We start from the raw sequence: 12,152 nt of genomic DNA, 5'->3' as shown, positions 1-12,152 counted from the left end.
ACCTGTGGGCAGTGGGATGGTTCGGGAAGAGCCCACACCCTGACTCAGCCTTCGTCCCTCATGCCCTGGCCAGCTCTGGCACATCTGCAAGGTCTCCCCTGCAAGCTGCCTGGCAGCTTCCATTCTGGCCTCGCTGCGCCAGGTGGCCCGTAGGGCCCAGACCCAGGGCAGAGGCCGATTCCACCGGATTCCCCTTCTGGGGGCCCCCTTTGGAGGCCTGGCTGATGCTCACACTTGGCCTGAGAATGTTTCAGCAGCACACGGACCCCAATGGGCATCCCCAGCTGGAGGGAACGATCACCCCCTGGTGTGACCGGTTAGTGCCTGGGCCGGTGGGACTTTAACAGTCCTGGGCAGGGCTCCCATCGCTCTCATGCCCTTGGCCACACTACACGGAGCAAGGGCAGGGCCGGCACAGTGTGAATGGCAGGGGGGTTGGGGCGGCAGGGTACTGACTATGGCTAAGATGCTGGGTTTTCACCCGCCTGTGTCCACGGGCTCCCTGCATGGGCGGGAGCAGAAACTCCGGGTTTCCAGCCTCGCGGCCCTGGGGAAGGCTCTGCGGGAATGGCCGGAGGTCATGCTGGCCGGCGCTCCAGCCTCCCAGCCACACCCCAGCCCAGGCACAGGCGAGGCCCGTGGCACATGGAACCCAACACTCCCACTGGGTCTTCGGTGCCACCAACCAAGCCGAGCGCAGGGAGCCCAGCGCCACGGGCAAGGCAGAGTCTGCAGACGAGCAGTAAACGCCGGGGAGAAGGGAAAACGCCTTTGCTACAAGTCATACGACAGTGGCAACGACAGGGACAACTGAGGCCGGGTCCCATTGCGCTGCACAGACGCAGCGAGAGCCAGGCTCTGCCCCAAAGAACTTACAGTCCCAAGGGTGGGCAGGCAGGGGATTTGTCCAAGGAATAGACGTGGGTCTCCCCACTAGGCAAGGCTGCCTTCCTACCCTCCGCAATGCCTGCCGCACCAGATGCTGTATTAAACTCAGCGTGCGCCACCTGCCTGTTCCTCATGGGACCTGACCCCAGCTTGATTAGAATTCTCCTGCTGCCATCCTGTGGACAAGCGAGGTTTGCGCACCCCAGAGCGGAGAAAGGGGGGACCAGACTTTGCAAGGCCCCCCTGAAGGGAAGGAAAGGCAAGGCGAGGGCGGATTCTTTGGAAGGTCTCTGCGTTGCTGGCCAGACTCCAGGAGGTTCTTTGCTGGCAGAGCTGCCCATAACCCCTTTTTTCTCCACTCACGCTCATCGGAAGAAGTGGGCTTGGCCCCCGAAAGCTCCGGATACTCTAGACAGCGTTGTTAGTCTCTGAGATGCCGCAAGACGACTGGTTGGTTTCTTAGGGTTTACGGGGCTCTAAGCCGCACTGTTTAAGCTGGTATCCCGGCCCGATGGCAATTTTAGCATCTTCAGCACCACATGAGTGAAATATTTGTAAAGCAAATTTTAGACGAAGGCCCTGTCGGCTCACCCAGTAAATCCAGGAACTGACTGTGTAGACCGGGGGTTGGCACATGCCTATTAAACAGCTGCATTCCCCCTCGACTGGCTTTCGCTAGTTCCAGGTTCTGCTAATCGCTCGGGCAGGTTTTGTCACTTGCAAGTTACCTAGATGCTCTCCGGAGGACGCCGAGCCACAGAACAGGGATAGGACGAGGCGGGTGGGTGGGCATTAAGACCCAGGGGTGCCCCGAATGTTTGGGTGCCCTACGCAGCTGCGTATTCTGCGTCTGGGTAAGGCCTAGGCAGCCTGTCTCCGAACCACAGGCTGGGGATGCTGGTTCAGCCAATGCCCTGTTTGGATCGTCCCACTGGAGACCGGTGCTGACACCTCTCTGGCTGCCCTGACAGGCGCCCGTTCCGGCTGCCGTGTCATTAACACCCCGGTAACCCTGCAGCCCCGCGTGAGAGATTCACGTGCCCTGAGGCCCTTTCCTCCCACAGGCCCCCCAGGGCGTCCCGACCAGCACCGGGGCCTGATTCCCAGCCTCAGAAAGGCCTCGTGCAGCCTGCGGCCGTTCCCTGGAGCTCAGCTCCGCCACAGGCAGCGGGGGGCTCACATCCCGAATGGGCGGCTGTCATGACTCTGACCCAAAGTGACTGTGGGTGCTCTGCTCTCCCCATCGCGGCCAGAGGGAATGAGGCCGGCTGGGCTGTCCGCTCCGGCCTGGGGTGGGGGGCATTGTCCCCTCCAAGGCAGGGGCGCAAGGAGCTGGGACTGGGCCATGTGGCCCTTGGGTGGCTGTGTGCATACTTGGTCTGTGCTGACACCCAGTGGCCATGCCGGGAAGATAACGCCCAGGCGGCGTCCTGGCTTTTAGCCTGCGCATCACTGGGCTTCTCAGTAGAAGCAGGTGGCAGGGAAAAGTGAACCAACCCCCCCCTTGCACCGCGGCTAGGATATGGGGGGGCACTGCTGGGCCAAAGGCATCGCCGCCCCATCACCAGCCCTCAAACAGCTCAAGCTCCAAGGGGACCTGGAGGGGGTGGGGGGTGACTGAGCACTGGAGCCGTGGCAAATAGGTCTGGAAAAGCACCGTTTGGCACCTCCCCACGCAGGGCTGGGCCCAGCGGCCTAGATTCCCGCAGTCAGATCTCTGCTCCCTGTGACGGTGCGGACCAGCAGCCGGTCCCCATACTCTGCCCCCCCCTTGCCCTGGCTGATGGTTAACCCTGACCCGTCCTGCCCTGCCTGGGGCTTGCTCACCAGGAGCTGCCCGTGCCGAGCTGTGTCCCACATGCTCCCTCTCCCAGTCTCCTCCGCCTGCCTCGCAGACATTTGGGGGCCCTGGGAACTGTCCGGCTCCACCTCCCCCAGGGCCAGGGCAGGGCCCGCTCCCAAAGCTGCTGCCGAACCGGGGCCACAAATACCAGCCAGGGACCCAGCTGGCCTCGGAGCCCCCTGGTCCAGGGGGTGATGGGTGAGCCAGGTAGCTGCTGCCCCCTAGTGCTTGTAGGCAGGACTGCTGGGATCTCTCCCTGGGACCTTGCCCTACCCAGAGGGACGGGATCTCTCCTAGGGGCAGTGGTGCTGAGCGGGAGGGGTGCTGAGCTGCAGCCCCTCTCTTGCCCCAGGCTGGGGTTGGCTTCAGAGCCGTGGCTGCCGGGCCAATGGTCAGGGGCCCAGGGCCTGTTGGGGGGAGTGGGGACCAGGGGCAGGCAGAGCCATGCATGGAGGAGAGGGGGCAGGTGGGGCTGTGCACGGGGGAGTGGAGGTAGGCAGGGCTGTGCACAGGGGAGCAGGGGCACATGGGGCCATGCACAGGAGAGTGGGGGCAGGTGGGGTCATGCACAGGGGAGCAGGGGCACGTGGGGCTGTGCACAGGGATTGGTGCACTCGCCCTGGGCTGAGACCCTGGCTTCACTCACATGCTGGGTCTCCCTCAGGCCTCCCCCCAGACAGCCCCACACAACAGCCCCACGCTGGGCCCACGCTGCACCACTGGCTTTATTGGAATCCACGGCCACAGAAGAACAAGCAGGGGATCACTGGGGCCGGGCTAGCTGGGGCCTGACTGGTGGGAGGGATCCGCCTTCCTTTGCCTTTCCCCACACTCCTCAGACGGGATGCTCCACCTCCTCGGTGCGGGAGGACACCATCCTGCCCTCCAGCAGCTGCTCGATCACTGTAGTCACCCTCCTGGAGGTGGTGGAGCTGTTAGCAGCCTCTGGGGAAAGAAACAGGAACGTGGGGCTGGGGAAGGAACCGTGCGGCGGAGGCGGGGCAGAGGGAAACGGGGCGGGGCAGAGGGAAATGGGGCGGGACAGGGAATCGGAGCACCCAGTGGCGTGCACGGTGCCAGGCGCCCCGTGGGTGCCCAGGCGGTGCAGGGTGTGCCTGGCTGGGAGCCCTTCCCCCCTTGGCATAGGCCGCCTCCAAGATTGCCGCCGGTGCCCGTCTGCCTCAGGGCAGCAGCAACTGAGCTCAGGCTGTTCCTAAGGGCTCGATCCTGCCCTCTGTGGCCAGCTCTCCCCAGCGCCAGCGCTGCCCCCGGCCTCGGCGGCCAGCCCCTGCAGAGGAGCTGAGCCTGACTGGGCCACAGATGCCAGCCCCCGTCCCCCGCCAGCACCAAACTGCAGAGTTAGCGGGAGACTAAAGAGACGGGAGGGGTGGGGTGGGGAGATCCTGGGTGGGGAGGGCCGAGGTGCGGAGGGCCCGGGTGACCCTCGGACTCACCCGCTGCCGAGGCAGGTGCCGTTCTCCGCTCACCTGCGGGCGTCTGTCTCACAGGGGAGTTGGCGTCAGATCTGCAGGGGAAAAGGACAGGACCCAGCTAAGCCAGAGGCAGCTGCCAGAAGCCCCCCTGGGATCAACCTCCCTCTGCTTGGGACCCCAGGCCAGGAGTCTCACCGGGGGGCCGGAACAGCAGGGAGCCTCCTGCACAGAGGCTGTTCTCAGCATGGAAGCAGCACGGCCTAGTGGTCGGGGCCTGGCCCGTCTGTCTCTGGGCTCCCCTGGCCAATCCCCACCCTTCATGGGTTCTTCAGTTTCTGCCTGAAGTTCCAAGCTGCTGTTGTGTCCATCCGTGGCCACTAGGGGGTGCTCTACATGACAGGTCACCATGCTCTCTCTCTCTCCTGGGAAGAGCAGTTGCAATAGCCCCATTTCAAAGCTGGGGAGACTGAGGCAGAGAGCGAGTGTGAGGGATTTGCCCAAAGTCACACACTGAGGCAGTGCCGGTGGCGGAACTCAGGCGTCCCGGCTCCCAGCTCCCTGGCTCCTGACCCAGGCCACGCTGGCAGGGTCCCACCTGACCAGGCCTGACGCCCCGGTGCTAAGACCTGACCTGACGTCGCCATCCTCCAGGAGGCGCTGGTAGGTGGCAATTTCCATCTCCAGCCTGGTCTTCACATCCAGGAGCTGCTGGTGCTCCTCCGCCTGGTGCTGGGCCTCAGTTCTCAGCTGCATCAGCTCAGCCTCTGTCCCGGCGACGTGCCCCCGCAGCTGCGCCAGCTTGGCCCCATAGCCAGCCTCCGCCTCAGCCAGTGTGCCCTGCAGAGCCGCTTTCTGAAAGCAAGGGTGGGATGTGCCCAGCTGCAGATCTGCGTGCGGGGGAGCAACACCCCGGTGTGCTCCTTAGAGCGAGGCCAATAGCTGACATCTCGGTTCGGCCAAACAACCGACGGGAGGGAACCGTCTCAGGCTGGCCCAAAGCAAACAGCTGTAGCCGCTTTGGGCCAGGTCTACAGCCATTGGGAGTCCCGCCTCCCGGCCCCGAATGGCTGATGGCCCGAGGGCATGGGCAGCGGGTGAAGGCCCAGCTGGGGAAGGCAAGCCCTAGCCCCGCCCCTTCTGTTTGAGGCCACGCCCCTTCTGCCTGAGGCCCCACCCCTTCAGCAACTTTTCCCTCTAGAGCCATACTTTGCCGGTTCCCAGCCTGATCCTTCCTGGCCACCTGGAGGGCCAGGGCTGTCATGTGGCAGCCCCAGTCCTAGTCTTCCCCAGTGGCCAGGGCACATAGGGCGAGGGCAGTACCCACCGTGCTGTGCAGGGTCTGCAGTTCAATCTCCATGCCCTGCACCACCCGCCGGAGCTCCGTGGTCTTCGTCCTGGCCGCCTGGACGGCTTCCGCGCTGGTGGCCACCTCCTGGGCCACTGACTCGCACTGCACCAAAGGGAGGAGGCTCAGGGGTCTGGGTGCAGCCAGCTCGTGGCTCAGGGCACATTTTGCCTCCTCTCTCGTATGGGAGGGGGATAGGTAGAGCAGGGAGGGGTGAGACACTGGGGTCAATGCAGCCCCGCCCCCGCCCCCCCGCCATGCACTGGGATGCGACCCCATCGCCAACGCACGGGAGCCAGCAAACCGCCCGCCACGAGGAGGGCACAGACCACCTTGCTGAGAGGCCCCTACCTGCGCCACGTGCCAGGCCTCCGCCTCTCTGCGGCTCCTCTCAATGACGCCCTCGTACTGGTCCCGGATCTCGGCCAGCGTCTTCACCAGGTCCACGCCCGGCGCAGCATCCACCTCCACGCTGACCGTGCCTCCCAGGCGAGCCTGGCAGGTAGCCACTTCCTGGGGATGCAAAGGGGACCAGCCGCTGGTAGACGGGGCAGGAGGCGAGACTGGGGTGCGGTGCAGCTGGGCAGAACAGCGGGTCCTGTCCCGGGTGCAGGAGCTCAGAGGGAGGAGGTTAGATTGTCCCCAGGGGGAGGTTTGTCCAGTTCATGGACACAACAGCCCAGGCAGGGATGTAAAATCCCGTTTCATTGGTTAGCCCGTTAAACATATTGTTTAATCGGCTAACCGAGTCAAGGGAGGGGGGATGGGAGCCATCGCTGGGCTGGAGCGCACCCCCTTCCCCCCCACCATAGGCAGGCAGGGCTGGCCTTACCATGAGGCGAACCGAGGCAGCCGGCTCAGGGGGGGAGCCACTAGGACCCAGAGTGTAGAAAATTGTGTCTGCTGCTGGTGCGTAGGTAGGTAGCAGAGCAGCGCCAGGAGAGGAGGAGAACAGGAAAGTGGCAGAATCGAGACCTTGCAAAGTTTTGGCCCAAGCAAAGGGGTTTGGGGGTGTCATTTGAGCTCCCCGCCTCAGGTGCCAAAATGTTGTGGGCCGGTCCTGCAGGCAGGGGCTGATCCGGACGACCGGAGCAGCCTCTTTCCGCGGCAGGTGGGGAGCTGGTCCAGCTGCCACCAGTTCATCACCCCCCTAATCCCAGGTGGCAGGACTGGCAGAGCAAGCTGCCTCCAGGAGAGGCCCCGGGCTGGAGCAGAAGGGGCGTGGGGCAGGCGCTGAGGTGTGCTTACCCCACTGGGTGTCGTGGGAGCCGGGGCTGGGCGTTGAGGGCGCTTGCCCCGCTGGGTGTTGCAGGAGCCGGGGCTGGACTAACACGGGCTGCGGGGCAGGATCTGAGGCGCGTTTGCCCCGCTGAGTCACACACAGCCTGTCGGCCTCCCCTTCAGGACTTTAAAGCCCCCCAAAGAAGCCAGCCCCCCCCCCCCCGGTGACCCTGCCCAGCCCTGGCAGCCCTGCTGGGGGCTCTGAAGGGGTCGCACCTCCTTGTGGTTCTCCTGGAGCTGAGCCAGCTCCTCCTGCAGGCTTTCCACCTGCCCCCGCCGGCTGGCTCTGCTCAGGGCCAGCTCGTCCAGCACCTTGCGCAAGCCGCCGAGGTCGCTCTCCTCGCCCAGCCGCATGGCCAGCTCCGACTCGAACCTGTGCGAGAGGCGCGGGAGGCTGCGTCTCAGCAGGGACCCGGCCGGCTGAGCACGGAACCACCCGCGGGCCCCTGCTGTGGGATCCTCCCGCCAACCCCTGGGCCTAGAGCGCACGGGCGTCTGCAGCCAGGCAGGCATTCGCCTCAGCTGGGTTTCCAAGCAGCTGCCGTGGCCGCGAGGGAGCCCGTGTGGACAGCCCCCCTGGCCCAGGCAGCCTCCAGGCACTAGTGCCAAACAAATCAACTAATACAGGGGTTGCTACTTTTCCAATGGCTGGTAACCAGACCCCCAGGACCCAACCCCCTCCCCAAGGCCCTGCCCCCACTCCGCTTCCTCCCTGGAGGTTCCACCCCCTTCTTGTGCCTCTCTTTCCCAGCCTCAGCACAGCAGGATCTGGCGTGGATTAATAACCCGGGTCCTCTGTCCTCTCCCTGCCCAGCAGTAACGAGGCTTCTGGTGCCATTGGGGGTCACCAATGTCCCCTTTTCAGCCAGACTTTCCGGTTGAAAGCTGGGATTCCGTCAGACCTCAGTGGTACCCGGACACAGAAACCAAATCCCAGACAGGCGGCCGGCAACTCTAACTAAATCACGTCTCCTTTGCATGCGCAAATGTCTGTTTTAGAACATGCTTACATAACCGCCACAGGGAAGATTCGAACCAGGGACCTCGGGGGCCACTACCACTTGAGCTATGAAGCCAGCTGGCTCTCAGCTTTGGCCCTAGAGCTCCCTTGTTTTTAGCTCTTGCGGTCTGTGGTCTAAGTGCCGCTCCATGGGACTATGAACCACACTAGGTGTGGGGGTTACACTTGCAAATTTCTCAGGGGCAGTTTCAGAAGCTGCTGTGAGAACTCGGTGCTTAAAGAAAAAGGCCGAGAAGGAGCGGGGGCCAGGTTTCCCGTGAGGTTCCCTACTTCACTCTGAAGTCATCCGCGGCCAGCGTGGCATTATCAATCTGCAGGACCAGCTGGGCGTTGCTCACTGAAGCGGCCTGGATCTGCAGGAGAGAATGGGCGGCTGGTGGGTGCTTTGCAGCTTTCAGGTGTGTAACCATCACCGACCAGGTGACCAGCGCCAGCGGATCTCAGAACAGAGGCTCTTCAAATCCCGTTGCCGTGGAAGGGAAAATATTAGCAGGAGGGTGGTGACCAGCGGCCATCACAACCCCCCACTCCAGCTGTCGGGGAAGGGGTCAGGCCAGCAGAGGCTGCTGCCTTGAGGTGCATAAATTCGTCACACTGGTACAAGCCATTGGTCTGTATTTCAGCACTGCAATAGTGGAAGCTGCTGACCGTTCAGCTGCCATTAGTAGGGACCAGAGTCAACGCCCCTCTGCGATGAGTGGGCACAATTCACATCACTCAGACTGATTGGCCAGTGCTGAACTGGCTCAGGCTGGTATCTCTGCCGCAGCCACACCAGCATCCCAAGGGGAAGATTAGCATCCTAATGCTAAGGGCTGTGTGTGCTTTATAGGAAGGCTCACCAAGCCCCCACAGAGCTGCCCTGGGTATTCAGTAACAACATGAGGCTATTCCCAGAGGCATATGCCCACCAAAGTGCCCTGTAAGCTGTGCACTTGGGCAGCCATCCGGGGGGGGGGGGCAACCTAAGGCCAGGTGGCTGGATGTGACCCCCGGCTTGCCTGGATCCGACCCCCAAGGCTTGGAATTTCCCCTCAGCATTGGGGAGTCCACGCTGGTGCTCTGGGCCCCCCACCATTCCCCACGGGGCTGCAGCACACAGAATCTACTAGCCTGCTTCTCACTTGTGTGCGGCCCCCCGACCCACTTTTCTATGGGTCAGTGGCCCCCAGCCCAAAAAAGATTCCCCCTCCCCGCAGGAGAGAGCCAGATGCTCCCCAGCTGATTAGCCGAGCGCCCACAGCCGGCAGCAGGTGTTTCTACTGGTGGCGCACAGGCGCACATGCCTCAGTGCACAGAACAAAATTTATTCTGCACGTGGATGGACAAATTAGCGAGAACCTTGCGGCAAGGAGGGAAATGGAGCCACAAGTCAGTGCTAGGGGAAGGATTCAGGGAGGTGCAGTACCTGGGATCTGAGCTCCGCAATGGTGCTGAAGTAGCTACTGAGGTCTGGGCGCCCAGCCAGCGCCCTCTTGGCATAGACATCCCGGATCTGCTGCTCCAGCTGCTCGTTGGCTCCCTCTAGAGACCGCACCTGGCGGGGGGTGAAGGCCCAAGAGGATGGTGGCATGAAAGGCTCCGCGCCTGTCAGGACTAGCTTTCCCTGCGCTGGGCTCTTGTCGGGGACGGGCACTGATCATCCACAACCGGGGGGCGTGGCCCTGGGGCAGCTGGGCTGCAAATGCTTCGCTTGCAGCAGGTTTGTTTGTACCCATGGGGGGGCTGGGTTTCAAAGCGGCCTCCGGCCAGCCTCTGAGAACGCTCTAGGAGCCCAGATACCCTGGTGACGGGCAGCCCAGCAAGAGAGATTTCTGCACCCGCTGGCTTTGGCCAGCCAGGCTCGTGCACACTCCAAAGCCAGCTCTGCACATGCAGCTGGCAGTTGTAGGACCTGCTGGTCCGTGTGGCTGCTGCCCTGCCCCCCACCCCTCCCCTGCCCCCCACCCCTCCCCCAGGGCCCTGTCTCAGCCGGCCTCTCGTTACTGGGATTAACAGGAGGAATTCTCTGCAGATGGCCCCTTCCCTAGAGCTGTGCCTGCTGGATTTGACCTTCTCTCCGGCTGAGCTGGGTGGCGTCAGACCCCCTAGTGCTGCCGCCCCCCAGCCGCGCCCCGGCAGGTGCCCACACTCACCTGCTCCAGGTAGGCAGCCAGGCGATCATTCAGGTTCTGCATGGCATCCTTCCCATTCATGCCCAGGAGGCCCATGTCCAAGGCCCCTCCTCCCAGCCCAAGCCAGTCTGTATTGGCACGGACAGAAAACAGGCGGCTGCTGGGGCTCCCAGGCCCTCCGCGGGGACTGAGCCCTCCCAGGACACCCCCCTGCAGCCCCGCCGCGCTGGCCCAGCTCAGTCTGGGCCTCTGAGCAGCCCCAGAACAGGGTCGACTGGCCATGGTCTGGCTCACCGGGTGGCCCGCACCTCGCAGCCCAGATCCCTCCCTCTGCTGAGCGGCCAGGAGTCAGGCTGCACCAAACCCCCTGGGCAGTTCCCTTATATAGGGCGTGGAGGGGCTGAGCCGGGGCATCTGACCTTTCCCCTCCCGCCCGGACACCCGAGGGCGAAAGACACTTCCCCTGACTTGTTTTCTTCCCTTGTTCCAGCCCAACTTGCTCTACAGGGAGAGGCTGGAGGCCGGCGCCTGGGGTTCTGATCTGTGGCAGCCCCCCCCAGCTCTCCTGCTGGCTGTCGGGGAACGAAACGTGTCCCTGGGCGTCTCCAGAGCCTGCTCCGGGGCCAGCGGCGTGCTAGGGGACGTGGGCATAAAACGCCTGGCCGCATCTGCCCAGCATTGCGGGTGCCAGGGAAAGCCTCCCTGAGCCACGCCCCCGGCTGGGTTGGAGCCCCCCGCCCTGGACGCACGGCCTGGCTCACACAAAGCCACCCCGCGCCCGCTGAGCTCACTCAGGAGGAGATGACAGAGGCTTTGCGCACACGCCGTGTGCCCTGGCCCACCTGAGCAGAGACCTCGCCCGCCGGCACGTCCCTCCGCCGCCAGCTCTTGGCCCCTGCTCTGGCCAGCACGCGGGCGGCAGAGCAGGATGGCGCCTGTGGCGTGGTGTGACAGGGCGCTTGCCCTGCACTGGCCCTTTAAGGGAAAAACCCGGCTAGGAGCAAAGCTCCAGCTGAGGTAGTTCTAGCTGATGAGGGCCCAGCCCGGAGCTATATAAGGGGAACGGACAGCTGTTCTAGGAGAGAGCGGTGAGGGCTGACTGCTAGGGAAATAGGTGGTGCAGCAATTTCCCAGGCTTTAGTTCCTAAGAAAGAGCTCAGGGAGCTCTGAGAAAGAGAGGACTTTGGGATGTGAGCAGAGGGAATAACAACCTATCCCGGAAGGGGCTTGGACACTGGTGTGGGGCGTAGCCTCCCCAGAAATTGAAATTGGGGGGTGTTTGAATTTACATGGGGGGGTGTCAGGGCTGATGAGGGGTGAGACCATGAAGGTCAAGGTGGGCTGTATGGCACCATAGTTCACAAAACTGGAGGGGTGTTGGGGAAATTTGGGGGGGTATACACCCCATGGGGGAGTGTAGGGAAATCCCTGTCTGCCGGAGGGCAGTGTCTGGAAGAGGATGTGAGGAGCAATGTGGGGGTGATACCACCTGGAGAAAGGCATCCAGCAAGGCAAGAAGAGCTAAATCCCAGGACAGCCAGCTGGTGGCACCGTGACGATGAGTCGGGCACCGTGATGGTGAGTCGGCCCCCCTCACATGCGGCTGGTGCTGCGATCCCGCAGCTGCACCCGCCTTGCGAGCAATGTGCTCTCAGCGTGCACGTGCGAACAGGGGGAGCCGTGGCCTGCACCCTATGCAAGACCCACTGGAATAGGTGCCCTATGGAGACGACGCTACGGAGGGTCCGGTGCACTCCAGCAAATATCAGTGTCAGACAGGGAGGCTGCCTGGGCAAGGCACCTGCAGCTCCAGGAGCTCATCTGCTTTGCCAGGAATTCTCTATCTCCCCACCTCCACCCCCCACCCTCAGCACCTGGTGGGAACCTCTAGTGCACGGGTTCCCAAACTGGGAAGGAAACTGGGGAGGCATGAAGAAATTCCAGGGGAGGTGTGAGGTGACCCAGTGCTCCCCCCCTCCCCCCCCATAAGTTTTGCTGCTATCTTTTTTTACCCTGGTTCAGTTCCTTTTTTGTTTTTGTTCAACAAGTTTTGCTGCAATGCGGGGGTGGGGGCGTGAGGGCGTCTCAAAATTAAAAAAGGGGGTGTGATGCCAAAAAGTTTGGGAACCACTGCCAGCGCGTGGGTCTGGGAGAACCCCGCAGGCCACTCGGATGCAATTTCTGTTCTTGGCGGCACAGGTTCTCGCCCTGTTGAATCTGTGTGCCT

General features: G+C 63.1%; 1 protein-coding gene across 3 annotated transcripts; it reads right to left on the bottom strand.

The window, feature by feature from the left end:
• Positions 1 to 3,234: 3,234 nt before the first annotated feature.
• LOC102456433 (keratin, type I cytoskeletal 14-like) lies at positions 3,235 to 11,189 on the bottom strand. 3 transcript variants are annotated; one of them, XM_075911415.1, is made up of 10 exons: positions 10,768 to 11,189; positions 9,947 to 10,053; positions 9,220 to 9,348; positions 8,082 to 8,164; positions 7,007 to 7,163; positions 5,861 to 6,022; positions 5,489 to 5,614; positions 4,796 to 5,016; positions 4,186 to 4,256; positions 3,238 to 3,676 (listed from the first exon to the last, which is right to left on the bottom strand). In XM_075911415.1, exons 2-10 carry the CDS (start codon positions 10,019 to 10,021, stop codon positions 3,567 to 3,569), a joined length of 1,134 nt encoding a protein of 377 aa, XP_075767530.1. In that variant the 5' UTR covers positions 10,022 to 10,053; positions 10,768 to 11,189; the 3' UTR covers positions 3,238 to 3,566. The 3 variants fall into 3 exon arrangements, with proteins under 3 accessions (XP_075767529.1, XP_075767530.1, XP_075767528.1); XM_075911414.1 differs by lacking the exon at positions 10,768 to 11,189 and having other exon boundaries at positions 3,235 to 3,676; positions 4,219 to 4,256; positions 9,947 to 10,711; XM_075911413.1 differs by lacking the exon at positions 10,768 to 11,189 and having other exon boundaries at positions 9,947 to 10,706.
• Between the last annotated feature and the right edge of the window lie 963 nt (positions 11,190 to 12,152).

The sequence above is a fragment of the Pelodiscus sinensis genome, chromosome 29, assembly GCF_049634645.1.
Source record: "Pelodiscus sinensis isolate JC-2024 chromosome 29, ASM4963464v1, whole genome shotgun sequence".
Lineage (NCBI taxonomy): Eukaryota > Metazoa > Chordata > Testudines > Trionychidae > Pelodiscus > Pelodiscus sinensis.
This window is presented reverse-complemented; position numbering and strand designations above follow the sequence as displayed.

Excerpts from the sequence above, each read along its gene's own strand:
- LOC102456433 (XM_075911413.1), bottom strand. The coding sequence starts at position 10,207 with ATGGCCAGTCGACCCTGTTCTGGGGCTGCTCAGAGGCCCAGACTGAGC. Across the intron at positions 8,165-9,219 it reads TTGCGGAGCTCAGATCCCAG|ATCCAGGCCGCTTCAGTGAG; the intron begins GTACTGCACCTC and ends TCTCTCCTGCAG. Across the intron at positions 3,677-4,185 it reads GGCACCTGCCTCGGCAGCGG|AGGCTGCTAACAGCTCCACC; the intron begins GTGAGTCCGAGG and ends TTCTTTCCCCAG.